General features: G+C 37.8%; 1 protein-coding gene across 1 annotated transcript in view; it reads left to right on the top strand.

Annotated features, from left to right (window-relative positions):
* Positions 1 to 5,721: 5,721 nt before the first annotated feature.
* The window catches only part of cep126 (centrosomal protein 126), a 53,604-nt gene continuing 32,014 nt past the window's right edge, over positions 5,722 to 27,311 (top strand). The window contains exon 1 of the mRNA XM_073850158.1: positions 5,722 to 5,769. Coding sequence (XP_073706259.1) covers positions 5,722 to 5,769 — 48 coding nt within the window. The remainder of the gene's footprint in view (positions 5,770 to 27,311) is intronic.

Below are 27,311 nucleotides of genomic sequence, written 5' to 3'. Positions count from 1 at the left end.
TATGGGTTTAAGCGCACACATCCATGTGAGTACTAAACTACACTCTAAAAAATAAAGGCCATAGAAGAACCTCTTTTTTTAATTATTCCAGAACCTTTAACATCTGAAGAACCTTTCTGTTTCACAAAAGATTCTTTGTGGCGAAAAAAAGGTTCTATAGATTTTAAAAAGGTAAGAAAGAGATGGTTCTTTAAAGAACCTTTAACTGAATGGTTTGTTGTGCAACCAAAAATTGTTCTTCTATGGCATCACTGTGAAGAACCCTTTTAAAGCACCTTTATTTTTAAGAGTGTTAGTTCTCTTTTATGTCTTATTGTGCTTAAACTGTCAAATACACATATTAACGTTAAAAAACACAAATGAGTTACAAAAACAGTTGGTCATGTCTATGAAGGTAAACAGCTGGGGGAAAAATAGCATGTTTATATTATATCTGTGTGGCAGCAGTAATATACAGTAAATCAATAAATACACTGCTCTTTTGTCTCCTCTGAGGCTTAGACTCTAAATAGTGTCCTGTGCCTGTCTGTGCAGCCAATGACAGAACAGTTAGCATGCTTTGCTCAAACTTTTGCCATGGTGTTAGAACTGGTACTCCGTTGTCACTTGCAAAAACTAAATGGCAGCGCTGTGGGTGGAAACATGCAGATTAAGGGTAAAATTATAAAAAGATCCTCTTTCTACATCACAGGGGGAGCGAAATCTGATCAGCTTGTTTTTTGCACATGCTTGCAGAGAAAAGCTTACCAAAACAGTTACTGGATTGTCCTTTTTTTTTTTATGGGTTGGCAGATATACCAGGGACCTGATTACAGCACTTAAACATGGAAAAAGTCTGATTTTCATTGGATCCATTGGATAAAGTGTAAAACACTGATGATTTTAGGCGGACAAATGAAAGCGGAGCAGGTGTTTCAAAGCCAGACTGTCCAACCTAAAACTGGACTGATGATCATCCTATATGGACCACTTTTATTTAACATTTATTGTGTTTTTGAGTTTTAAAGCCCAATTCCCTGTGGTTGCATGGAAAAGAACAACAATTCTTCAAAAAAAATTCCTTTTGGGTCTCATGGGAGAGTCACAGGTGCTTGGAGAGACATGATGAAAGTAAATGAAATTTTTTTTTTTTTTTCATTTTTGGGCGAACTATACCTCTAAATTCTTCACTTCCCAAACTGTGAAACAAGATAATACACTATTCACAGTTTAAACTCAGCCTGTTATTGGAATAACAATTCTCCAACAAACAGCGTGAGCCAAGCACGCTTTACTGATGCCCATCCACCCCCTTCCACACAGACAGAACTTTCACAACACCGTCAAGGGGATTGCTTAGGATAGGAAGGTTGCCGCAATTCTTTGATGCCGCAGCAGGATTCCATTAAAGATGTGCGGTATGAGACAATGACAGGCTTTCAGAACTGCACTTCACATTGTGGTAGTGCTGGCGAGAGACAAAGAGACAGAAGGAAAGAAGAGCGAGAGAGTGAGGACAGCTAAAAAAGGGCATGTTTAATGAATTCCCAGAACAAAAAGAGGTATACACACTCTCACACTCCAAAAGAGCATTTGTGATAAGTGCAGGCCTTTGTATTTTGAGGTTTCTAGGGAAATGTTTAGCACAATCTGCATGTGCACATGTTAATGATAATAATTCCTTACATATAAACAGTTTTTTCACAGAGATAGAGGAATCTTCTGAACCCCCACCAGTGTTTAGCATCTACCTGGATGATGCAACAGCAGACAAAAAGAGCATAAGAACGCCCTCCACACAGCAGCTAACAGTGAGAGGAGATGGAGACTGGTGTAGGCAGTGAATGTGATGGTTAGGAGGTCATGGGATATTTAGTATCCACAGAGTCACGACCTAAGGTTAACTTCTGATCCAAAAGACAGTGCTTTTTTTACATGTATCCATCACTATGCTGAGACGTTAGAACCCTGAACAGAAAAAAAGAATACAGCAGAAAATGTTTTGTGTTTTCGAGTTAGAGCAAAAGAATATGTTACATTGCTACTCGAGCATGTAGAAATTGATTCCAAACTAGGAAAAAAAAAACTGTTGTATTATTTATAAACAGATTCAAGAATAATTTAAAAGGTATAAAATTAAGTAACATCGAGGTGCTGGTGGTCTCAGCATGCATAAGGGCATGAATAATTGATATTGTTGCATTTTCCTAGTTTTATTTTGAAGTTAAGTTGTTTTGTGTCAGCTGGAGTTCATTTTCTATGGATGATTTGTTTGAATTTAGAAATTATACACTGATTGTAACCATTATTGGGTCTTGTGTACCAGGTGTTGAGATATATGCGTGCAGCTGAATTCTGACTTTAATTACTCACCTCCATGACGTTCCAAACCTGTAAGACATTGTCTTTAGAACACAAGATATTTTTTAATAAAATCCAAGAGAAATTGTTTAATAAAGTTGTTTAGCTGTTTTTTTTCACCAGGGTAAAGAACCTTTAACATCAGAAGAACCTTTCTGTTTCACAAAAAGGTAAGAAAGAGATGGTTCTGCAACCAAAAATGGTTCTTCTATGGCATCGCTGTGAAGAACCTTTTAAAGCACCTTTATTTTTAAGAGTGTAAGTTCTCTTTTATGTCTTATTGTGCTTAAACTGTCAAATACACACATTTATGTTAAAAAAACACAAATGAGTTACAAAAACAGTTGGTTATGTCTATGAAACAGCTGGGAGGGGGAACAGTATGTTTATATTATATTAGTGTGGCAGCAGCGTAATATACAGTAAATCAATAAATACACTGTTCTTTTGTCTCCTCTGAGGCTAGAACTCTAAATAATGTTCTGTGCCTGTCTGTGCATCCAACGATAGAATAGTTAGCATGCATGCTTTTGCCATGGCATTAGAACTGGAACATCATTGTCACTTGCAAAAACTAAATGGCAGCGCTGTGGGTGGAAACGTACAGATTAAAGGGCAGTAAAATTATAAAAAAACATCCTTTTTCTACATCACAGAGGAAGCAAAATCTGATCGGCTTGTTTTTTTTCACATGCTTGCAGAAAAAGGCTTACCAAAACAGTTACTAGGTTGTCCTTTTTAACATTTTATGGATTGGCAGATACACCAGGGACCTGATCAGGGGCGGAGTGGCAATCGGGACGACCAGGACTTTTCCCGGTCGGCCGGCCGAAAGATTTACACAGCGGATCACAAATTGAACGGGCGCGAGGCGAACGCAACCGGCCTGAGCTTATTAGAATAATTGACGTTACTAAATTCTCAGCGAATAGCGGCCAAATACTCCCACATACTGCCCCCTAAACGTCCAACCAATATTTATATCAGCTGCTCACTCTCTATCAGTGCCGGCCCTCTCTATAGGCGAACTAAGCGGCTGCTTAGAGCCCCGCCGCCACTAGGGGGCCCCCACTAGTGGTCCGAGTCATTACGTTGCAAAGCGCATGGCTGTCACTAGCCAAGTTTCCATCCAGTTTTTGCACTGTTTTGTTATCGACAAAGAGAATATGTGTAAAAAAAAAACTGCAAAATTTGCTGGCTACATCCTGTTTTCCTTCCAACCGGCCTTTTACCGATAAAATGGTGTGCGTAATGACCTCATCCCTAAAAAAACGAACTGTCGCATAAGTTTTGGTGTATCGCAAAAAAAAAACTGCCCTTGAGCTGTTTCCATACATAATTTCACCTATATTGCATAAATTATATAGGCTAGTAGACTGTTCTTTATCCATTTGAAACAAAACCTAATATTAAATTGTATGTTAGCTAATTTTTATTAACAAGTGTCATGAGTTTTTTTTTTTTTTGTACTTTGTTATAGACTATTTACTTGATCATCAACAATAATCATAAACAGGAGCAGTTGTATTATTATAATTTTTCTGATGAAATTTTATTTAGAAATGGGAATGTTCATTTCGGTTATTTTATTTCTCCTGACAACTGACGGTCGTTAAGACATTTTTAACCGTTAACTTACAAGATTGTTAAATTACAATTAAAGGAAATTTTAATTAATACGCGGCTGTGACCCATTAAAAATACCTACATTTGTTTTCCATGGATTAATTTTATACACGCAAAAAGCAGCATAAACAACAGAGTGTGAGGATTCACATGGTCACGCACCTGCAGCGCTTCTGCGAACGGAGGAAGACATTATACAGCTATATATAAAATAAATAAAATAAAGTTATTTTCTAAATAAATTATGAATTAACAAAATGAAAGAAAAAAATGTGAAACAATTAGCAGCCTATATCAACCTATGCAGAATTTAGTTTCATTTTTCTGATGCACTCTTGAGGCATCCTGTTTGTTTCCTTTTTACAAAAGCACACTGTTTGTTTTTATTGTGAATGTGCATTAATAAAATAAATATTTAGAATAGTTTGGAACAATGTCTTACTCGTATATGACCACAAACGAAGGAGTAGGCTATTGTAAGTTGTTTCCACTTTTACAAGGGGGAAAAAAAAAAACAAATGATGGTGTCGGCGCCTCCTGCGCGCAGTTAAGCATTACTAACTCGACAACGCAGCTTCATTGTCATAATGAAATACAGTCAGCCAAACATATTGAAAAACTATTTATATAATTAGTAAATAAATAAATAAAATAAATAAATGCTATTTTCCCCCTTTTATTTCAGTTCAGTTTCAGTTTCAGTTTATTTATAAAGCACTATTCCTACAACAGGAAGTTGTACCAAAGTGCTGTACAAGCAATTCTAAAATTAAAATAAAACAATAAAACAACACCACAATAAAATCCACATAATAAAACAGATGCACAAGAGCTCATCCCTCTTCACCTAAAGAAGACATATGCAGTAAGTGAATTTTCAAAAGGCTTTTAAAAGAGCCTACAGTTGGGGCAGACCTAATATAAAGTGGTAGCATATTCCATAGCTTAGGGGCAACTACAGCAAAGGCCCTATCACCCCGTTGCTTGAATTTTGTGCGCGGTACAGACAGCAGGATCCCTTTCTCTGCAGATCTTAATGATCTAGAGGGCTTATGGACCTCAAGAAGTTCTGAAAGATATGATGGAGCTAGTCCATTTAAGCTCTTATAGGTATAGACTAGCATTTTAAAATCAACTCTATCTCGAATGGTCAACCAGCCCAGGGAGGCCAAAACAGGAGAGATATGATCATACTTACGGGTGCCTGTCAAAAGTCTGGCTGCAGCATTTTGTACTGCTTGCAGCCGACGTAAAGATGCTTGGGAGACACCAATGTATAATGAATTACAATAATCAAGTCTTGAAAACACAAAAGCATGGATCAATATCTCTAAATCTTTTTTAGTTAAAAAAGGCTTCACCTTTGCCACGAGTCTTAAATGAAAGAAAGCAGATTTCACCACTGAGTTTATCTGTTTTTCAAACTTTAAGGAGGAATCCAACATTACCCCAAGATCTTTTACCACTGGTGTACAATAGGGGTGCAGTTCTCCTAAAATAGGAAGATCACTCAAGGCAGGACCTCCAAACCAGACAAGCTCAGTTTTGCTTTCGTTTAAGTGTAAAAAATTATTTGACAACCAAGTTTTTACCTCCTGTAAGCAGACTTTAAGGGAATCCAATGATGATTTAAGATTTTTACTCATAGGCATATAAATTTGCGTATCATCTGCAAAGAAGTGAAAGGAAATACCATACTTGCGAAAAATAGACCCTAGTGGTAGCATGTATAGGGAAAATAACATAGGCGCAAGAATGGATCCCTGCGGAACACCACAGTCCAATGAAGTAGATGATGAAAAGGTCTGTCCTAGATTAACTGAAAACCTTCTGTTTGTCAGAAATGATCTAAACCATTTTAACGCAATACCATGGATGCCTACCACATTCTCGAGGCGCGAGATTAAGACCCCATGGTCTATAGTATCAAAGGCTGAGGTAAGATCTAATAGCAACAAAACAACAGAATGGCCAGAATCCCTAAATAAAAATATATCGTTTAAGACTCTTAGGAGGGCAGATTTTGTGTTATGTTTGGTTTTAAAGCCTGATTGGAACAATTCAAGTGCCACATTTTGGTCAAAAAACTCTGCATTTGATTAAAAACAGATTTTTCCAGAACTTTTGCTAAAAATGGCAATTTAGAAATTGGACGAAAATTAGACAAAACTTCTTGGTCTAAATGTGGCTTTTTGAGAAGAGGCTGGACAACAGCATGTTTCAGTGAAAGGGGCACCGTGCCGGTAGACAAACTTGTGTTTATAACAGAAAGAATACTAGGCCCAATAATATCAAATGTTTTTTTTAAAAGCCAAGAAGGAATCCTATCACCAGGACAGTTTGAGGGTTTCATCTGACCCACAATATCTGTCAATGTGGCAAGAGATAATGGTTTAAAGTATGTGAGGTAGTCAGAGCACAGCGGGACGACCAGCGAATCTTGGTTGTACTTAGCAGTATCAGACCTAATAGCTTTGATCTTGTCACAGAAATGTTTTTGAAAATTTTCACATAATTCAAAAGATTCCTCAATAAGACCACTCTTAGGGGACTTTATAACAGAATTTATAGTGTTAAATAAAAACTTGGGATTATGATGATTGTGAGCAATAGCATCAGCCAAGAATTTCTTTTTCTCTTCTATGACTGAGCTTTGATAAGTAGACAATGATTGTTTAAAAATTTCTAAAGACACTTGAAGACCATCCTTTTTCCACCTTCTCTCCGCCTTCCTACACTCCCGCCTGGAGGCCCGAGTTACCTCATTAAACCAGGGCTGGGGTTTAGGCCTAACAGAGATCTTTCTAATGGGGGCAACACTGTCCAAAATGTCGGAGCATGTGAAGTTAAACACATTGAGAAGCTTCTCTACATCCCAATGGGATGGTGGGTTCTCCAACATAGATGTTAATGGGGCTCTAATATACAGATTTGAAAAATGGTCGACGGTTTCATGATTTATATACCTAGTCACTCTAGAAGGAGCATCCAAGTTCTTTTCATCGTAATCAAAAGAAAGTTCAAATGTAACTGATTTATGATCTGAGAATGCCACATCATCCAAAATAACATTAAGAATTGACAAATTAAATGATAAAACAAGGTCTAATGTATGACCATGAATATGAGTAGGACCATGAACATGTTGCACTAAGTTAAGAGACTCAACAAGATTTAAAAAGTCTTTAACTAATGGGTCTGAAGGGCAACACACATGCACATTAAAATCTCCCAAAATCAAGAAACAATCATAGTTACATAAAAGTCCACTTACAAACTCAGTAAACTGCTGAATTCAGTAAACTGCTGAATTTCAGAACAAACCCTTTAAATTTAATGGAACAATACTCATAACACAAGAAGAACAAAAATATAAAAGCTAACAAGCCAACAAGTTAATTTAAAATGTTGTACTTATCATTCCAATATCCACGTAAAACAAGATCTTCAGAACAAAATGAATAAATTTTAACTTGCAACATAGCAAAGCCCCTTTTCTCTACAAAAAAGTGTTTCCAATCCAAACTGATTTTTGCGACATTTGAAGTATGGATTTAGAATTTATTAGCTAAAGTTAAACGGAAAAAGATTATGTCGACACATGAGAAATTTTATCGATAAGACATTTCCATCAGCTATATCGGTAAAAATTCCGAAGCGCTAAATTGTTTTGTGTTTTTTTTTTTCATCCAGATATTATATTTAAAGCGGGAGGGGGGGGGGGGGGGGGGCGGTGCGGTCAGAATTTTCCCAGTGGATTTTAGTGCCCCACTCCGCCCCTGGACCTGATTATAGCACTTGGAAAACATGGAAAAAGTCCAGTTTTTTATCCATTGGATAAAGTGTTTTTTTTTTATGAAATCCAAGAGAAATTGTTAAATAAAGTTTTTTTTTTGTTTGTTTTATTTGCACACAAAAATATTCTCATAGCTTTAAAAAAAAATTTGAGTTGAACTATTCTGGGCCTTGAACGTGTCAGTTGTGTTGTTGTCAATGCATGGGTCAGAAAGCTCTCGGATTTCATCAAAAATATCGTAATTTGTGTAAAGATGAACGAAAGTCTTACAGGTTTAAAACAACATAAGGGTGAGTAATTAATGATAGAATTTAAATTTGTTAGGTGACACTACAACAGATTTTTAAGTAAATGTTTATCTTATTAATGTCTATTTAACATTATAATATGCAAAGTTAATAACAATTATAGTGCATTTATAGACATTTTACGCCAGTTTTGATATTATTATTATTATTATTGTCTCAAGCAACATGTGGCATATTGAAGATTCAGATGTACTGTACTGAGGAATGATATGATACTCTGATGAAAATTGCCACTGAATGGTGAAAGTTACTATGGAATCCCTCGGAGTGCATTAAAAATGTATCAAAGACTGTCAAAGTAGCCTGAGAATGTTGAAGTATCAAGTCAAGCAATAAAAAATATGGAGTATTAGCATGGACTACCTTGAAAACGCATCTTTCCCAAGGATGGATTGCTGATACATGTCAGCTTCTGTTACTATTTGTGTGAGACAGACATGCCTGCTCTGTCATTCAGTGTCAGTCAGCAGCATACTGAGATGAAAGTCTGTTCAGGCGTACAGTGGTTTAATCAGAGATTTGGGGTTTGATGTTGAAAGCAGAGGCCACTAATGGATTCAATAGATGTAGAGTCTCCAGAGAGGGGACTTTGAGCAGCAGGGATTACATGAAAAACCTCCATCTTAGTTCAGTATAGCCATATAAACCCACTCGTGATTGGGCAATGCATGCATGGCACGAAGTCAGAATCCCTTGAGACATTTTTACACCATCAAAGAAGACATATGTCTTTATCTTGATTGATTCTTTTTTTTTTTTTTTTTTTTTTTTTTTTTTGAGTCTTCAAAGTACACATATATTTCTGATCAATAGCAAATAGCTTTCTTTGACTAAATATAAATGCATTTATGCATACTGCATATGACCTGCAGCTTGGTCATAGCAATAGAATTAAAATAAGAAAACACAAAAGGAAGTACTTTAAGGTAACTGGGAGCTGAAAACAGAAGGATGCTGAATGCATACCAGACCAAAAATAAAATGAAATAATATTAACATTTATTGTCAAGGGAGCAAAAATAGACATGGAAACAGGAAGATATGCAGGGAATGGAAACCACTTACATGATTTTTCGGGTCCATTTGCTGTAAACTTTTAATGAAACCATTTTGAATTCCCCCCACTCTATCACAGCAAACAATATAAAATGCAATTGCATTAATGTTGATATTTTCTAGTAACATGGACTTGTTTTGATATTGAATGTTTGTCAAGATAAGGTAGATGTAGTTAAAATCCAGTCTTTTTAGCATTTCTCCGCATTTAATAACCTACACTTTAGACACAATGTTGCAAGTCACTTTGTCAGTTTTGCTCCACCGACAAAAATAGTTCCAAACAAAGCCACAGAAGAAACCACTGGCCATTTCTGAGCTACACATATTGTTGCAAACTACTTTCAATGGAACGTATCACAAGCCTGCTTGAAAAGTAGAAATAATTACTGAAGGGATCTGAGAAGTCATTCAACTGCTTCAACTGAAAGAAACTTGCACCGACTGATATTAAAATATACCAGTGCTTTTGTTTTGTCTCAAGATGCACACCAGTTATGTTATTTAATTTTTTTGTTTATAAAAATTACTTAAATTTCCTACACAGATAAAATTGATTATGTAAGTAAATAATACAGAAAAGCAAATGTCATTTCTACAATAAATTATTTAGTTCAGGCAAGAATTTAAAAAGAGACCTTATTTGAAAAGGTTACATTTTTTGCTGCACATCATGAACTGTCTGTCTGTGTTAATTTCCCACCTACCCTCCCTCCCTCAGTTAACACCTTTCAACAGCCATGCTATTTCAACCCCACCGCCGCTATCACCTGTCAGCCCCTTTGCTCACCCTCAGCTCACCATCTGTGCGGTGGATTCGCCGCAGGTCTGCCAGTCTCCATCGGTGTCATGGCTGGAGGATCTTCACCTCCAGCCTCAGAGTCCTGGACTCCGCCTCTGCCCTCCGACCCTGCGGCTCCACCACGGCTATCCGCTCCCTCGTCTCCACCGTCGCCCGTCGGTCCACCAGCTCCACCCCAGTCAGTCGTCGCCCCACCTTTGCCTCTGGACTCTAGTCCTCCGGCTGTGCCTCGTCACTCCATCCCACCGGCTTTGTGGACCTCCTCCCTTCCGCAAGCACAGCCTCGGTCCTCTGTCACTCCGGCTCCGCCGCGGACCTCCAGATTTCCGCCTCCGCCTTGGTCGCCAGAGCCTTGGTTTCCGCCTTGGCCCTCCGGATCTTCGGTGTCACCCAGGATCATGGGCTATCCATCTCCGCCTCGGGCTCTACCACCACCTGCTCCGCCTCCATCGGTCGGCCCCCTGGAGTCGTCAGCCATGGCTCCACCCTCCATCGGCTCCACCATGGGTTTCCATCATGGCTACGGTCGGGGCTGTCCTGGCTCCTCTTGCTTCAGATCCCTCCTGTCTCCTCCTTGGCTCCTCCCTCCGTCATCAACTCCATGGACTATTCCCTCACCACCCTGGACTCCATCTTTTGCCCTCCTCCCAGGAGTCCGTCTTCCGCCGAAGCCCCCTCCTAAGACTTTGTACATTTTGTTTTCCCTGTTTGTCAGCGCGAGGACGCGCCTTCCCGGGAGGGAGAGGTAATGTCACACCCCTGGACTTTTTAGTTGGTTTCTCCCATCATTTTACTTAATTCCATACTTAAATTTTACTTGTGTGCAAAAACTTGCCAAATAAAAATGAGGTAAATTTAAATTGTCTTTTCATTGTAGTTGAACTATGGCCTAATCCTGATTTAGTCTAAGCCCTGTCTGTGAAACCAGGCCTAAATCTATATACACAGGTAATTGTGTTTCATTCTGGCTAACCAGTGTTTTGCATGAATCAGATGAGTGAATGATTCAATGATTCACTCATAAAGACAGTTAATTATCACTACCTACTGATGTACAGTGGTGGTCAAATTTATTAGTGTCAGTAGGAAATATTAGTTTACATTCCCAAACATTCATTTTGCCATTAATTGTAATAATCCAGTGAGATTTGTGTTTGTACAAGAAGTCTGACAACAGCCAGTGCTCCACACAGAGATCTGATCTCATCATCATCCAGTCTGTCTGGAATGACATGAAGAAACGACAAACTGAGACAGACTAAATCCAGAAGAACTGTGGCAATGTCTCCAAGATGCTTTAAGAGACCTACCTGCAAAGCTACAGTACTGTTAAAAGTTTTCAGAGCACTTGTGTAAAACTGTGGTAAAATGAGGATGCTGTCAAAAATAATGCCATAAGTATATTTTCTTTATCAATTCACTTTGTTAACTAAACATTTGGTGTAACCATCCTTTGCATTTAAAGCAGCTTTTGCCCTAGGTGCACTTGCACATAGTTTTTCAGCTTTGCAGGTAGGTCTTTTGAAGTATCTTGGAGACGTTGCCACCATTCTACTGGATTTGTTCAGTCTCAGTTTGTTGTTTCTTCGTGTTATTTCAGACAGGATTATTCCACCGGATTATCACAATTAATGGCAAAATGAATGTTTGGAGATGTAAACTGATATTTCCTACTGACACACTACAGCAAAAGATAGTTTTAACATATCATATTTGATCTTCCTTTAAACTTGTAAGTATGACTTTTCAAAAACTATAAATCAGAAGACTCACCGCAAATCAGTTATGATTCTATTATGTCAAATTTGCTTTAACTGCACCGCAAACTCCAGCAACATTCTTAGGGCCAGATTTACTAACAGCTCACACTAGCTCAGACCCTCTTGTGTCGTTAAAAATTCTGTCACGATTTACTAAAGACATGAGGTGAAAGAGGTTTTGCAGCTAACCTTGTTGCATACAAAGGCCCTTTAAGGCAAGTAATTTCACTCAGGTAACTTTGAAGCGTCTCTTGGGCAGTCAAGCAGGTACAGCTCCCATCTCTCCAAAGCTGTTCACCAAGCCTACGATTAAACTTAAAGGGTTAGTTCATCCAAAAATTTTAATTCTGTCATTAAGTACTCCCGCAAGACCTTTGTTCACCTTCAGAACACATTAGGATATTGTTGATGAAATCCAAGAGCTTTCTGACCCTCCACAGACAACAAAGTAACTGAAATGGTCAAACGGCACAAAAAAGTAGTAAGGACATTATTAAAATAGCCCATGTGGCATCAGTGGTTCAACCATAATGTTATGATGGTATGAGAATACTTTTTGTGCAAAAAGAAAACAAAAATAATGACTTTATTAAACAATTTCTTCTCTTTTGCATCAGTCTCTGCTGCAGGTTCACAAGAGTACTACTGACGCAAGAGCCAGTGTTCTAAATCAACTTTTTTTCCAGGAACCCCTTTAAATTTCATTGAATGTTTCTCAAAATATCTTCTTTTGTATTCCACAGTACAAAAAAATTATAATTTTTGGTCGACCTATCCCTGATATATAGAGTATATGATGCCATACAATGACATACAATTTGAGTCTCAGTCTGTATTGTGGTCTAAAACATGCATGCAGTAAAGATATTATCAAATCTTTTCTCTCTGCACCCAGGGTGATCGGTTTAATGGCGACTGCCAATACAGGGCGTGATGACATCAAGCTGACTCCTGCTCTGATAGATTCGTGATTGTAGAGGGCATTTTCTCTTTCATGTCATACAGTATAGCAGGGAGATCTCCCTCCTACACGGGGTACGTACAGAATGATGACACCAAATTTGAAAAGCTCTTTGAATACAGAACATTATGAAAAGGAATAAGAGATGAAGACTCAGCGAGGGTCCTGTTGAATCCTCCTAGTAATTAGATCAAGGTAGATACAGCCCTGCATCCCAGCTCCGCTGGGGCAATGTGACCCCCACGAACAGCTCTGAACGTGATATGATGTGTACTGCTGAATGCTGGAGGATAATAGGAGCATGGGAAATTCAGTTCAGATACAGGAGACAGAGGTTAAAGAATAATGGAATTTGCAGATACCAACAACTGAGGTGTGGGGAATCTGATTTCAGATTAGCATCTGGCCTAGAATTAATATAACAGTTAGTAATTACTGATTTCAAGTGTCACAAACCTCATTTCACAACGTGGTCCCTAGATGCTTAAAGGGTTAGTTTACCCCAAAAATGAAAATTCTGTCATTAATTACTCACCCTCATGTCGTTCTAAACCCCTAAGACCTTCGTTTATCTTCAGAACACAGATATTTTTGATGAAATCCAAGAGCTTTCTGACCCTACATAGACAGCAACACAACTGACATATTAAAGGACCAGAAAGGTAATAAGGGCATTAATAAAATAGTCCATGTGACATCAGTGGTTCAACTGTGATGTTATAAAGCTACGAGAATACAACTTGTGCACAAAGAAAACAAAAACAATGACTTTATTCAACAATTTCTTCTCTTCCATGTCAGTCTTTGGCACACATTCACCAAAGTACCACAACGCATGCTTGGGTTTGGACAGAGAGGATCACTTGCAATTTTTTTGCCCAGGCATACTTATTTGAACCAGAATACAGACGATGAACTAAGAGAGATGGTAACACATGTCTTTGTGTACAAAAAGTGCTCTCGTAGCTTCATAAAATTACGGTTGAACCACTGATGTCACATGGACTACTAATTCAACAATGGGCCATTGAATTCTTAGAAAAAGAACCTCGGGTGTGCATTACTTTCGTAGAATTCAACAGACCGAAGTCAATTATTCTGCTTAGACTACGGTTACCACACCTCAAGACATCGATCAGATAATATATTTCGAGACATTCGTCTGTTTTTTGTCCTTAAAATGCTATCGTGCATAGGATTAATTTCTTACACAGCTCATCCAACCCTTCGTTGCTAGTTCCAAAATGTCATTTTAGACCTAGTAACGATGCTTGAGCCATTGATAGCAAACAAATGCATTTTGGAAAAATAGAGTATGTGCTTTCCGTACATAATTAAACATAATTTTGTGGTAAAAACATGGAAATAATCGGTCGTTTTTATTCTATTGTTTACTGTGTTTATTTGTTTGGCCAGTGTCCTTGTGGGTTTTGGTTATTTTGCTGTTTTGGGCTGTAAGGACCTTTGAAATGACTGAAATCGTGTGGTGAAGTGATATAGACATGTAATGTGGCCAAGAGTTGCCTGGAACTACGTTCGCTGTGCGTTTCCCTGAAAATAATGCATACCATTAGAAAGTTCATCAGCCAATCACTTTAATTTCTAATTTAATTTTTGTGTGATTTTTCAGGTGACTGTAAGTCAAATGTATTTATTATCACAAATTATTTACTATTTATTTATGTTAATACTTATCAGTATGTAATGTTATGTTACGTTATGGGGGGGGGGGGGGTTGCAGAAATCTAAAATCCCGCCTAGGGCACCAACAGAGCCTGGGCCAGCCCTGCATTAATTTGTTTGCATTGTAGATTGTAGTGATTTTTTTGTTATATGTTACAATGTTCATTCTTTTTTGGGGAAACAAAATTTAAATGTTTACAGTCTGTATGGATTGTTTTATATTTTTGAAATAAGTCTCTTATGCTCACCAAGGCTGCATTTTTTGGTCATAAATACAGTAAAAATAGTGATACTGCAAAATATTATTACAAGTTAAAATAACCATTTATTGTTAGTATTGTTATTATTATTTTCATTGTTATCATTACTTTTTGTGTAGTGTATTTTAACTATTACCATTATTTTCTTTTTTTAACAACTAGCCTTTTTTCAGCTAGTGTTGAAAATTAGCATGTGTGCTAAAACACTTAAGCAAATGCATATGGTTTGTCCAATGTAATTGTGTTGTCCATGTCAAATTAAATACTAATAATTATAATAATAATTTTAACATCATTTAAAATGTTATTTATCCATGTGCATCCATAAATATTAGTACTTTTATTATGTGCATTTTTATCTTTTCCTTTAACATACATTTAGTCATTTTAGTACTTATAAGACAATTTTTTTCTCATTTTTAAGTTCTTAAGTTTGTCATCTAATATTTATGTTTTTAAATAAAAAACTACTAAATTTCATTTTAGTTCAAAACATAGCTTGTTAACTCACTTCAGAATGAGTATTTTATATTTATGCTCAAATATTGTAACATGCATTTTCTATGAAGCTGCTTTGAAACAATATGCACTGTAAAAAGCATTAATAAATTTTTACATTAATAAACTTGAATATTCTAGAACCATCCAGTGTTGCTCCGAAAGAAACTATCACATTCATTGTTTGATAGCTGTGCAAAAAAAAAAAAAGGATATACTTTGAAATAATCAAAGATATTCTGTAACATGTGATGTAATAAAGCAATAGACTTGTAAAAAATTAACAGGATGTATTTTGCCTCTTTAGATGTCTCATCAAAAAGTCTGTGTGTTCTAACTTGACATTCTAGTGTTCTACTGAAACACTGTTTTAATATTTCAGTCAACAGCCTTAATGGTGAATGCATTCATGTTTATTTGCTCTTATGAGAACGGCATAAATATTGCTTATGTCCTGATTAAAATTTCATCTCGGCATGTGGCTGATTAACAATAGTTTCACCAATAGTTGTCCCTAAGTATTAATTTACCACTACAGAAGAGAAAGTTGTTCATTTAAAAGAAAGAAACTGAACTGAACATAATGTGACAGACAGAGATCCTTGAGATAAAGATTGTGATTATAATTATATAATATAAAATAGCTGAAGTTACATACCCAGCATTTCAAAGTGTTGTCCTTGCAAGGTTCACGGCACAACAGTTGCACACACAATAGTGAACTTGTCAGGTCCTGTTGCCATGGAAACAAAACAAACACAGCCACAACTAAATTCGACTTGAGGGGTTAAATCAGGATATAGGAAGTGGAAATAAGATGAGCATATAGATCTTACAAAGCAGATGAGATTTTACAGTACGCATTTCTTTACAAATATTACCTGTTTACCGTGTTTCCCCCGCTATTAGTCACTGTCCGCGTGGCTCCTTTATAAATGGTCAGGGATTGCTATAATCAGTGAAGTGGTGTAGTCATTCCCAGAGTTATAATTTGTTTTCAGTCATACATTGTTAAACCCATGTGCACGTTCGTTCTCGCCCAGATATGGGCCATTAGTCACCGCCACACGTGTCTCCCCTCATTGAGCGCAATAAGGTCACTTCGCCCTCTCTGATTTTGTCTCTTATGTCAGTATGTTACAGTCAGAATACGCTGAGAAGAGCAGCAAGGCTGAACATGAGCACAGACGAGAATCAGCACGGCAGCCTCACACTACTCAGCCTCAAACACACCTCAGACACAGCATGCTGATTACACAGGACGAGCGATAGCACAGATATCACCCAATCTTCCACTTCCACCAAACACACGGGAACGGCTAACACTAGCAAAGGGCGGCAAGCCTTAGAAATGAGTGCCACCGCTAGTATACGAAAGGGTAAACATGATATAAAGATGCATACAGTACATGTGACTGTTCAAAAATTTGGGGTCATTAAGATTTAGAGCCTTATTTAATTTGAACAATTTACGTTATTTTAAAAATCTAGATTGTTTACACATATTTTGGACTATGGGAGGCGTCATTGTTACCATGACAAATGGTTACACTCGGTGAGCTAATTGCACTACCTGTTGCTATTTTTACCACAACACAATGCAGAATATAATACAAAATAAAATACTAATACAATGTGTTACTTTTGGTTGTAATTAGAATGTTCTTCCACACTTTTTCCTTCCACTCAACTTTCTATTAACATGCTTGGATACAGCACTGTGAACAGCCAGCATCTTTGGCAATGAATGTTTGTGGCTTACCCTCCTTGTGAAGGGTGTGAATGATTGTCTTCTGGACAACTGTCAGATCAGCAGTCTTCCCCATGATTGTGTAGCCTAGTGAACCAAACAAAGAGACCATTTTGAAGGCATAGGAAACCTTTGCAGGTGTTTTGAGTTGATTAGCTGATCAGCATGTCACATTCAAATTAGTTGAGAATTGGTGATTTGGTGGGTTTTTGTTAAATGTGAGCCCAAATCATCACAATTAAAAGAACCAAAGACTTAAACTACTTCAGTCTGTGTGCATTGAATTTATTTAATACACGAGTTTCACAATTTGATTTGAATTTCTGAAATAAATTTACTTTTCCACGGCATTCTAATTTATTGAGATGCACCTGTATGTCTTTGTTCTCTCTACTCTAGCCCTTACGTCTTTAAGGCTTTTAGTCAACCCATGCTCATTGGAAATATGTGCCTCTATATAATTTCTGCAATACCATAATTACGTAGCTTACTGCAAGTTTCAAAGTTAATGTCCAGAAAGTGGCTCTAAAACACACATTCAATACTTGACCGTGGCATGTTTTTATTACATTGATACAAGCACGTATTGCTGCGTTTTTATTACGCTGCTTGAGGTACATCTTGCGGCTGTTTAGAATTCAAATATTTGGGTAGTGGCACTAAAGGTTAATGCTCTATCGTGTTGAAAATATCTCCTACACCTATCTCTACTGAATTAGAAAATTCATGCATATGAAGCTGTAAGCTGTGATGACAATCTACAAAAGTATTTGTTTTCAAATCGCACAGGATGTAAAAAAAAATGTCATAACATAATATTCTGTGAGTAATTGTCTGACAATTAGGCTTTATTAATCAAAACTCTGTGTGTAAATCATACTTTGTGTGAGAAGGAATAAAGGTTGTCAGAGTTTACTGCCTCCAGTGTTTTTTTAATTTTCCAAGTTGTGTTGCAGTAAAAATAGCAACAGCAAAAGTAGCACACCACCAGAGTGCAACCATTTCACATCATCGAAATAATAGCACCCCCCAAATATTTATGAAAAAATGTGGATTTTTTTTTTTTTTTTTAAATAACATAGGCCTAAATCTTATCTAAATTTAAATGTTACATGAAGCAATACTAATACTCATGGTTTCCTTTAAGGGTGTAATGAGAGTAAAAATTAGCTATGGGAAGTAAATAAAATATTTAAATTGAATTTTAAGTATGATATTCCAACCCTTTACTACAAAAATCAAAATTTAAACCCTCTAATAAAGATGTTGGATGTTTGATGCTGATATTTTTCTCTAGATCTCAATATGGTAACAAATATGTGGAATATTCCTCACTGTAAGCAACAAAACCATAAATCTGACAAAAACTGATCTGTGTTGCAATGGGTTGTGCAAGTTAATGGATTGGGTGACCTGTAGGTCATGCTGTGTGGTTTTGTTGGGTAGTGAGGCAGCACTCAGGGCAGCGCTGAACCGCTGCGGTCTCTTTTTCGTTGCTTTTTGTTCTCCAAACATCACTGTGTAAAGGATGGGATAGCACTTCATGTCAAAAAGGTTGCCAGCACCTACACTAGTACAAAGAGGGCGTCTTTTCTTTTGGAATTAGCTATGATATCGACAATTACGGAGTCATGGTTTGTGTTGAAGTATACGAGTGTAAATAATTCAATTGCACAAAATCACTGAGTTCAGTGCCGCACTTGGCAACAACAGCAACAGTAAATTCCACTGAAAGGTCGAATGACCTGCAAAGATAAGCAGGGTTGCAAATTGCTGTTGTGCAGAATTAGCTCTGTAAACCAGTGTCATTCATTGTATGTAATAAAAATTAAGGGTCTTTGTTTTGGAACATATTTTAGTACTGAATGTTAGTGTTGTTTACATGAGATCCGTTTGAGTCCCATCGAAATGGCCTAGTGAAAAAAGATGACAAATATTGTAACGACAAATTATGTTCTCAGGATTGAATCAGTCTGTATAACCCATACAGCAAGTTCCAGCTCGCAGTTATTGCAATTAGTCTGCAGGGAAAGTGTATGCCTAGTGAACAGTAAAAGCTCCAAGTAATATTTCTTCAAAAAGGCCAGTTGTTGTCAGGGAGAAATGCATTTTATGCTCAAAAGCCCAACCTCGGTCAAGAAACAGATGCTCTTTTTAGCATTAGTAACCGATCAGTATAAACACTGCAATTTGCCATTTTCTAAAAAGAGAGTAGCCACATAGACCACTAAAAACATATCCATCCATGAATTCTCATAGTTATGAAGATAAAAGAACACATCAAATAAGGACAAGCAGCATTTTTGTGTATTTGAACCCTTTCCAACAATGACTGTATGATTTTGAGATCCATCTTTTCACACTGAGGACAACTAAGAGACTCATATGCAACTATTAAAGAAGGTACAAATGCTTGATGCTTCAGAAGAAAAAACTATGCATTAAGAGCCAGGGGTGTAAACTTTTGAACAGAATGAGGATGTGTACATTTTTGCTTATTTTGCCTAAATATCATATTTTTTCATTTAGTACTGCCCTTCAGAAGCTACTTACATGTTCCCCAGAAGACAAAATAAGTTCAGTTAACCCTAATCTTCAAATTAAAAAAGTTTTCACCCCGCAGCACTTAATACATGGTTTTTCCTTCTGAAGCATCAGTGAGCGTTTGAACCTTCTGTAATAGTTGCATATGAAATCCAAGAGCTTTCTGATCCTGCACAGAAAGCAATGCTACCACATTAAGGCCCAGGGATCGTTAAAATAGTCAATGTGAAGCGGAATTTTATGAAGAAGAATTTGTGCGCAAAGCAAACAAAAATGCTGACTTTATTCAACGATTTCTTCTCTTCTGTGTCAGTCTTTGACGCACACTCCTGAGAGTATCAGGATACATGGAGGTGAGTAATTAATGACTAATGAGAAATTTACAAAAAGTACAAAATGTGATCGTCCAAGAATCAAGGTTAGAAAAAAGCTGCAGTAAACCTTATATCAGAGTTGTGACGAACCTTGTAATAGACAGGGGAAGGTTTTCGACAACTGAACTGGTGATCTGGAAAAGACACAGATTGTACACGGCAATTGCTTTTGTCTCATGGTGTTGTCTATTTCCAGCATCGTTGCGGTGATCACCGCTGTATCATCAGCTACTGTACACAGCAGGAGTTATCAAGGTATAAAAGATACATTCATTTTTCATATATTATTAACAAACAAATCTTCTGGTCCAATAGTACAGTATTTATGTGTTGATACAACACTTTTTACCTTCAACTGATGTTACATAAAGGAAAAAAACATTAAAATAATCAGATGTATAAACAACAAGCAACAATAATGGCCTAAGATTGCAAAATGCACATTACAGCCAGATGATGCATTAGCACACCTGAGAGGTTTTTTGCACAGTTTACTGTATTTGCCCACAGAAATGATTATGGCGATAATAGGCTGAGAGCAGGAGCTGTTTGAAGGACATGGGCATGAAATGAAGAGTCTGTTGTGGCATATTGTGAAACACTCAGTTGCCACAGGGGAGATCAACATCCAGCAAACAAAGACGCCCGACTGACTGAAAATTGAGCGTTTAAGAGAAACAGAGAGGCAGCATTTGTCATTCATATTACTAAAGTTTTAAAGTGTTTTTCAAAGCAGAAAAGAAGAGGGAAAAAAATTATAATAGCCGAAAACCACAGGATTACATTTTGATCAATACTACGGTGTGAAATTTGATTTCATGTCTCAAACTTTATGAGCCTGTTTTTTGTTCAATAAGCATATTGGGGAGACAAATTAGGGAGAATTTTTCCTGAAAAGTCTATGATAAGTTCCACTGTGACAACTATTGGGGCATGTTGTCACAAAAAGTCAATTTGTGTCCAGCTGTATCTTTTCTTCAACCTGATCTCATGACAAAAACCTACCTGTGGAAAAAATTTTGCGCCATACACATTTCATGACATATACGATGTGAAATGTCCACTGACTGTCGTTAAAAGAGTGTTCGTTTTTTTCTCTGGAAGATGAACGTATGTTTTATGTGATGTTGGTTTTGCGGTGTCACCCCAGTTCTGAATTTTAAAATAACGTACCAGCACTACACCTAAACCTACAGGATAGTATGAACAAAAGCGATGTGATGTAAAAACGCAGTCATAAGCATGCCGCTTTAGCTTGTTTTTCCATCTCTCATGTTTGAGCTCTTTCGTCGTGAGTCATGTTTTTCACAGGATTCGTACCCAAAGGTTTCACATCTTAAATCCAATTCCGCACACCTAACTCTAAACTTACCAATACTAGGGGGAAAGTAATCTGGCGGGGGTCAGAATTTGGCACAACACTGGAAAGTGAAATATATGGAGCTGTATTCATAACTGTGTATGAAAACATTTACAAATGCTTGCTGTTTTACCACCTATAGTGTTCATTTCTGTTGGAAACTGCATTGATATGTACTTATTGGTACATATTTTGCATCTTACTTAAAAGTTCCCACAGGTATGTTTTTTGTCATGAGATCAGGTAGCTTTTGTTCCTGTGCAATAATAAATAATAAATAAAATGTTTGATAGCTTTTTTTAAGGCAAGGCAAGTTTATTTATATAGCACGTCATACACAATGGTAATTCAAAGTGCTGTACATAAAAAAGAATTAAAATCATAATATCATAAAAATCATAAAAAAAATAAAAATAATCACAACAATAAAAACAGAATTTAAGAACATTTAAGATGATTTAAAATTGATTTAAAATTAATTAACAGTGTATGTCATGTATAAAAATGATTATACATAAAATAATGCAATCTGTTCGGACGTAGCACAGTGATCATTCAATAAATGCACAACTGAACAGATGAGTTTTGAGTCTGCATTTAAATAAGGCTAATGTATTAGCACACTTGATCTCTTCTGGAAGCTGATTCCAACTGCGGGCGGCATAATGGCTAAAAGCGGGTTCCCCTTGTTTTGTGTGAACCCTTGATATTACTAACTGACTTGATCCTAGTGATCCGAGTTGTCTGTTAGGTTTATATTCAGTGAGCATATCTGCAATGTATGTAGGTCCTAGGCCATTGAGTGCTTTATAAACAAGTAAAAGTACTTTAAAATCTATCCTAAACATAACTGGAAGCCAGTGTAAGGACCTGAGGACTGGTGTAATATGCTCTGATTTTCTGGTTCTAGTCAGAATCCTGGCAGCAGCGGTCGAATCTGTCTGACCTCTGCATAACTTGAGGGTGTGCTAATCGTCTTTCTGATATTATTGATCTTCTCAGAAAAGAAGGAAGCAAACTCATCGCACTTGCTGTCGGTGAGCATTTCACTAGGGATCTGACTAGGGGGGTTTGTTAGTCTCTCAGCAGTAGCAAAAAGAGTGTGAGTGTTGTTTAAGTTGCTGTTTATAAGGTTTGAGAAGAACGTTTGTCTAGCTTTACCTAGTTCAGCATTGAAAGCATGAAGGCTGTCTTTATAGATGCTATAGTGAATTTCACGAGTTCCCTCTTACAGATAATAAACTGAGTGAAAGGTTGAGCGTATTTGGCGTGCTGCCCGGGAGAGGGCCTCGAGCTCGGTAGCCATTCCCGAGCCCGGGGCTCTCCCCCGCCCAGGGGGAGGGGTCCGGGCTCAGCACTGGCCCGAACCCTATAAGCGCTCCCCCCTTAAGGGCAGAAGGTGAGGAGACGGGGTGGAGGAGGGGCGTTAACAAGACAAGAGATGGTGAAGGTAGGAATGTTGTGATATTTATAGGGATTTCCTGGGTTGATTGGATATGGAGAGTAATTGCTAAGGGTGAACCAGCCGTGTTAATTATCTGAGCGAGCTCCTCCCGAAATTTGTTCAAAAACATCACTTCAAGTTTCGTCTTCCGCCACATCCGCTCAGCTTTTCTGCATTGTCTTTTCATACTCTGTACTGCTGTTGATTTTCTCCACGGTGATTTTTGTCTGCCACTTGTCTTTGCGACTTTCACAAGTGCAATGTCATCAATGACATTGTTAACTTTTGAGTCAAAGGACTCCAGGAGAAGATCAACAGAGTCTGCAGAAATGCTTGGCATTGAAGATATAGCCTTCATAAATAGCACACTAATGTTATCGTTAATGCATCTCTTTCTGACAGAGACAGATCTAGATTCAGTAGTAGCAGAGATCAATATATCAAAGAAAATACAGAACTGATCAGATAGTGCTACATCCTTAATAACAGTGGATGAAATCTTTAGACCCTTACTGATGAGTAAATCAGGAGTGTGTCCACGATTGTGTGTAGGCCCATGCACATGCTGAATCAGGTCAAAAGTGTTCAAAACCGTTATAATTTCTATTGTAGTTTTCATTTCTGCATTTTCTATGTGAACATTAAAATCCCCTGCAATAGCAAAACAGTCAAACTCTGAACAAATCATTGATAGCAGTTCTGTGAACTCCTCAACAAAGGCTGGAGAGTATTTTGGGGGCCTGTAAATAATGATAAATAGAATGCATGGAGCACCTTTCAGCACAATCCCTAGATATTCAAAAGACAAGTACTGACCAAATGACACTTGCTTGCATTGATAGACATCTTTAAATAGAGCAGCTACACCTCCACCTCTCCTAACAGCTCTGCAGACACTCATGAAAGTAAAGTTAGGAGGACTGTTGCACTGCAGCTGTCTTCTAGCCATGTTTCATTTAGAAACATAAAATCCAGGTTGTTTGTGGTTATAAAATCATTGGTCAGAAGTGATTTATTTTTTAGTGAGCGAATGTTTAAAAATGCTAGCTTGAGGGCATTACTTTTTGTCTCTAGAGCAATCTTAGTTTGATGCAGAATAGGCCTTAGATTAGATAGGTCAACCGTACGACTTGAGAAGGCCTTAGACTTTCTATCACATATTAAAACAGAAATAGGGCAAACTACAGGCACACTGGGTTCCCGCTTGTTCTGTAAACATTCCTGAGTGTTGCTTTTATCATAGTGGGGACACATATCACTGAGAGCTGTTATCAGTTGTTTTTGGTTCACTCACAGCAGACGGAGGAGGGTTTGGGCCCTGACGTTGTGGCAGCGGCCAGAGGGCTCTCACAGGAGGAGGAGGGCAAGCTGGGCCCACAGGCTTTGGTGGTTGTGGTGCCCGTTTTAGTTGATAACTGGGGGCTTGCAGCAAAAGAGTGGGAGAGTCTGGTTCCAGCATACACCAGTTCCTCCATTTTCTGTGAGAAGCTTAGAAGTGGAGATGCTGGAGAGAGGGATAATGTGTCTGGTGAATGGAGCTCTGGCTCTGGTGTTTCTGGTGGCTGAAATATGTTGTTTTGGCTTCCCTGACTGTTTACCAGAAAGTTATCCTTCGGTGCTGATTCTTGGAGCTGTTGTAGTATGTCACAGTCTGTCTGTGATGAGCACTGTGGGCAGGGCTCAGCCAGGAAAGTGTCCATAAGTAGTGCTTGTTGTGGCTGTGTGGCGTTGTCAGTGTCCTTGTGGGTTGTGTTGACCACATGATGACTCTGAAGCTGATAAGATGTCCTGTCGTCACTCATACTTTGTCCAAGTGTGTGTGTGCCATTCATGTTGGGTGGACTGGCATATTCTACTGATGGATGCCGGAGAGAAAAATAGATATTGTCCTTTAGCACTCTCGCACCAAGTTTGTTTGGGTGGAGGCCGTCCAGTTTGAACAGTTGTCTATGGCCCCAGAAAAGATTGAAGTTGTCATAGAAGTTGACTCCGTTTAGACTGCAGGTTCTTTGTAGCCAGGTATTCAGTCCAAGCAACCGTGAAAACATGTTAGTTCCCCTTGTTGGGAGTGGTCCACTGATGAACGACTGAACTTCAAGTCTTCGAAGTGTTTCAATGAGTTCATCAAAATCCTTCTTTAGGAGTTCTGACTGCTCACCAGTAAAACACCAGTTTTTGCAAGCCTTGTCATAGCTGTATCTGGGGTAGAGGATGCTACCGCAGCAATACGAGATACTCTTGACAGTCTGATGTCTCGAGTGCCTTTGGGTCTCGCTCCCTGTTTTTGCCATCGATTTGTATGTCGATCAGTTTTGGCTTGTTCCTCTACACTTATAAACTGTCGATATTGACTAGATTCACAGGACTCACTGGCTGTATCCTGAGGGGGTCCGTGATGATGATCTTCTGTTTGTTCCGCCTGTTTTGGAAGTCCAGCAAGTAACTTTGTTTCTAAAACCACAATCCTTTGTAGAAGTCTGTGGCAGTTTGTGCAGCAAGTAGATTCCAGAAGAGACATTTTCTTTCTTGTCTGTTGAAAGTAGGCAGCTGTGTTTTCCCGTCTCCGGAATGTACGCTGCTGGAAGTGGGAGGCAAAAAGTCTCCTTTTCCGTAATGTTTGTATCAAAAATGCGTTGTCTGAGCACTGTGCTGATCTGCTGAAGTTAAAATCTTAGAAAAAAGTGAGAAAAGTACATAAACAGGGAGCAAAGCGAGGAGCAGTAAGCAAGAGCGTCCGAACAGTAGCAAAGCCGGAAGTGAATTTTTGTAGCTAAAACGTTCAGGTAGGTAGCTGCTATTGGCTCTTAATCACACTTTTAATAGCATAAAGCTACATTTACACCAACAAATTCCAAATGTTGTGCGGTTTTGTTGCGGTCAGTGTGTTAACCCTGTTGTTTTTTGTTTGGGTGGAGTGTATCACCCATACCCAGTGTCATAAAAGAATGATACAATCAATAGTACGTTTTACCTCACCCGTACAAAAAAGTGACTGCTAAAGCTTTACAAAAAGTATGTGATTCAGAGCAACTAGTCAAGCAGATCTTCACAAACCTTATAACCTTGTTCATTTACCACATACCACAAATTCACAAAATAAACTACAGTCTGAACAAATCTGTGAAGCTGTGGCAAGTAGGCAGGTATATGTGGCCTTCAGGTTCTGCAGTAATTATTCTGCCTCTCTAGGCTTCTTCGGTTGGTGACTTTGTAATGCTAATAAATGAAAGCTTTCAAAGATAAGACCATTACTCTCTGTACAAAATGCAGAAAGTTTTCCTCACGGCAATGTGAAGTTTTGAAGCTTTGACCAATATCATCGAGGGAAATTTCACTAGGAGACTCATTATTTCACCTCATCAAATTATCATATGCTGAAGCCCAGAAGGCAACTCTGCTTTTAGCAGCGAAACAGTGTGTACCAACCATGCAGTTACTCACCTTAAGCATTTCTGTAATCAGCTAATTAAAAGATGAGGTTTTGTAATGGTATTATCTTTAAGAACCCCAAAATCAGATTAGACTTTGATTAGACTTTAAATAACAAACCTATAACAGGAAATGTTCATTCAAAACCTACATCAGGGGCGTTTCCTCAGAGGAGGCAAGAGAAGCAGTGCCTCCTCAAAATATTATTGGATATGACTGGTTATGTTCGGCTGTGATTGGTTCATGCGATAAATGTAACCTGATTTAATGATGAAAACATACCTGTGGGAACGTTTTCACAAGACTCAAATACATACCGCCATGTACATTTTGTGACATATTCGATGTGAAATGTCCATTCGAATGTTTTTTTCCCAGAACAGATGAATGTACATATGGTACGTTTTATGTGACGTTGGTTTTGTACGTCACCACAGTTCTTACTTGTAATATCCGTTAAGTGGCGCTATAGCTCCGTTATGCTGCACTTGACCTAAACCGTTAGTATGAACAAAAGTGAATGTGATGTAAAAACACAATCGCAAGCATGCCGTTTTAGCTTGTTTTTCAATTTCTCATCTTTCAGCTCTTTCATCGTGAGTCATGTTTTCACTGGAATCTTACCCAAGGATTCCATACCCTAAGTCCAACTCTATGCCATCTTAGCTACCGAGCAAGCTTGTTATGTCTGGAAAGTGAAATATGGAGCTGTAATCATAACTATGTATGAAAACGATTACAAGTGCTTACTGTTTTACTGCGTCTAGCGTTAATTTATGTTGGAAACTGCATTGATATGTACTTTTTGGTACATATTTTGCGTCTTGCAAAAAAGTTCCCACAGGTACATTTTCGTCATGAGATCAGATAAATCTGGAGATCAGGATAAATCCCACCTCTTGTGTTTGTGCATGTTTCACATTTTTGAATAAGTCTGAATAAACAATATAATGGCGTTAATGGGAAGACTAAATTTAAAAAGTAAGTAAACAACTCACACACTTAGATATAACGACTTTGTTATGGCAAAACAAAACTTGAAATGGCATAAAAACATGAGAGTTTGTGGGAAAAAAACATGTGGGAGTTTTTAGTGAGTAATCAGCTTGCTGAAATTTAAAGCAAAGCTCTGTGTCTGTGACCAATATTTATGATTAAAAAAATTCAAAAATAGTTCAAAGTTAACTATTAAAAAGAATAGCTGAACATAAGGTCACAAATAAAATATATTGTTTAAATTTTTACTTACTTGAGTTATTTTGGAATAAATGTGAAATGCTTAAAAACACTAACTTGATAAGATTCATACTTGGCTTTAAT

The sequence above is a fragment of the Garra rufa genome, chromosome 11, assembly GCF_049309525.1.
Source record: "Garra rufa chromosome 11, GarRuf1.0, whole genome shotgun sequence".
Lineage (NCBI taxonomy): Eukaryota > Metazoa > Chordata > Actinopteri > Cypriniformes > Cyprinidae > Garra > Garra rufa.
The sequence above is the reverse complement of the archived record's forward strand: the minus strand, read 5'-3'. Positions and strand labels throughout refer to the sequence as shown.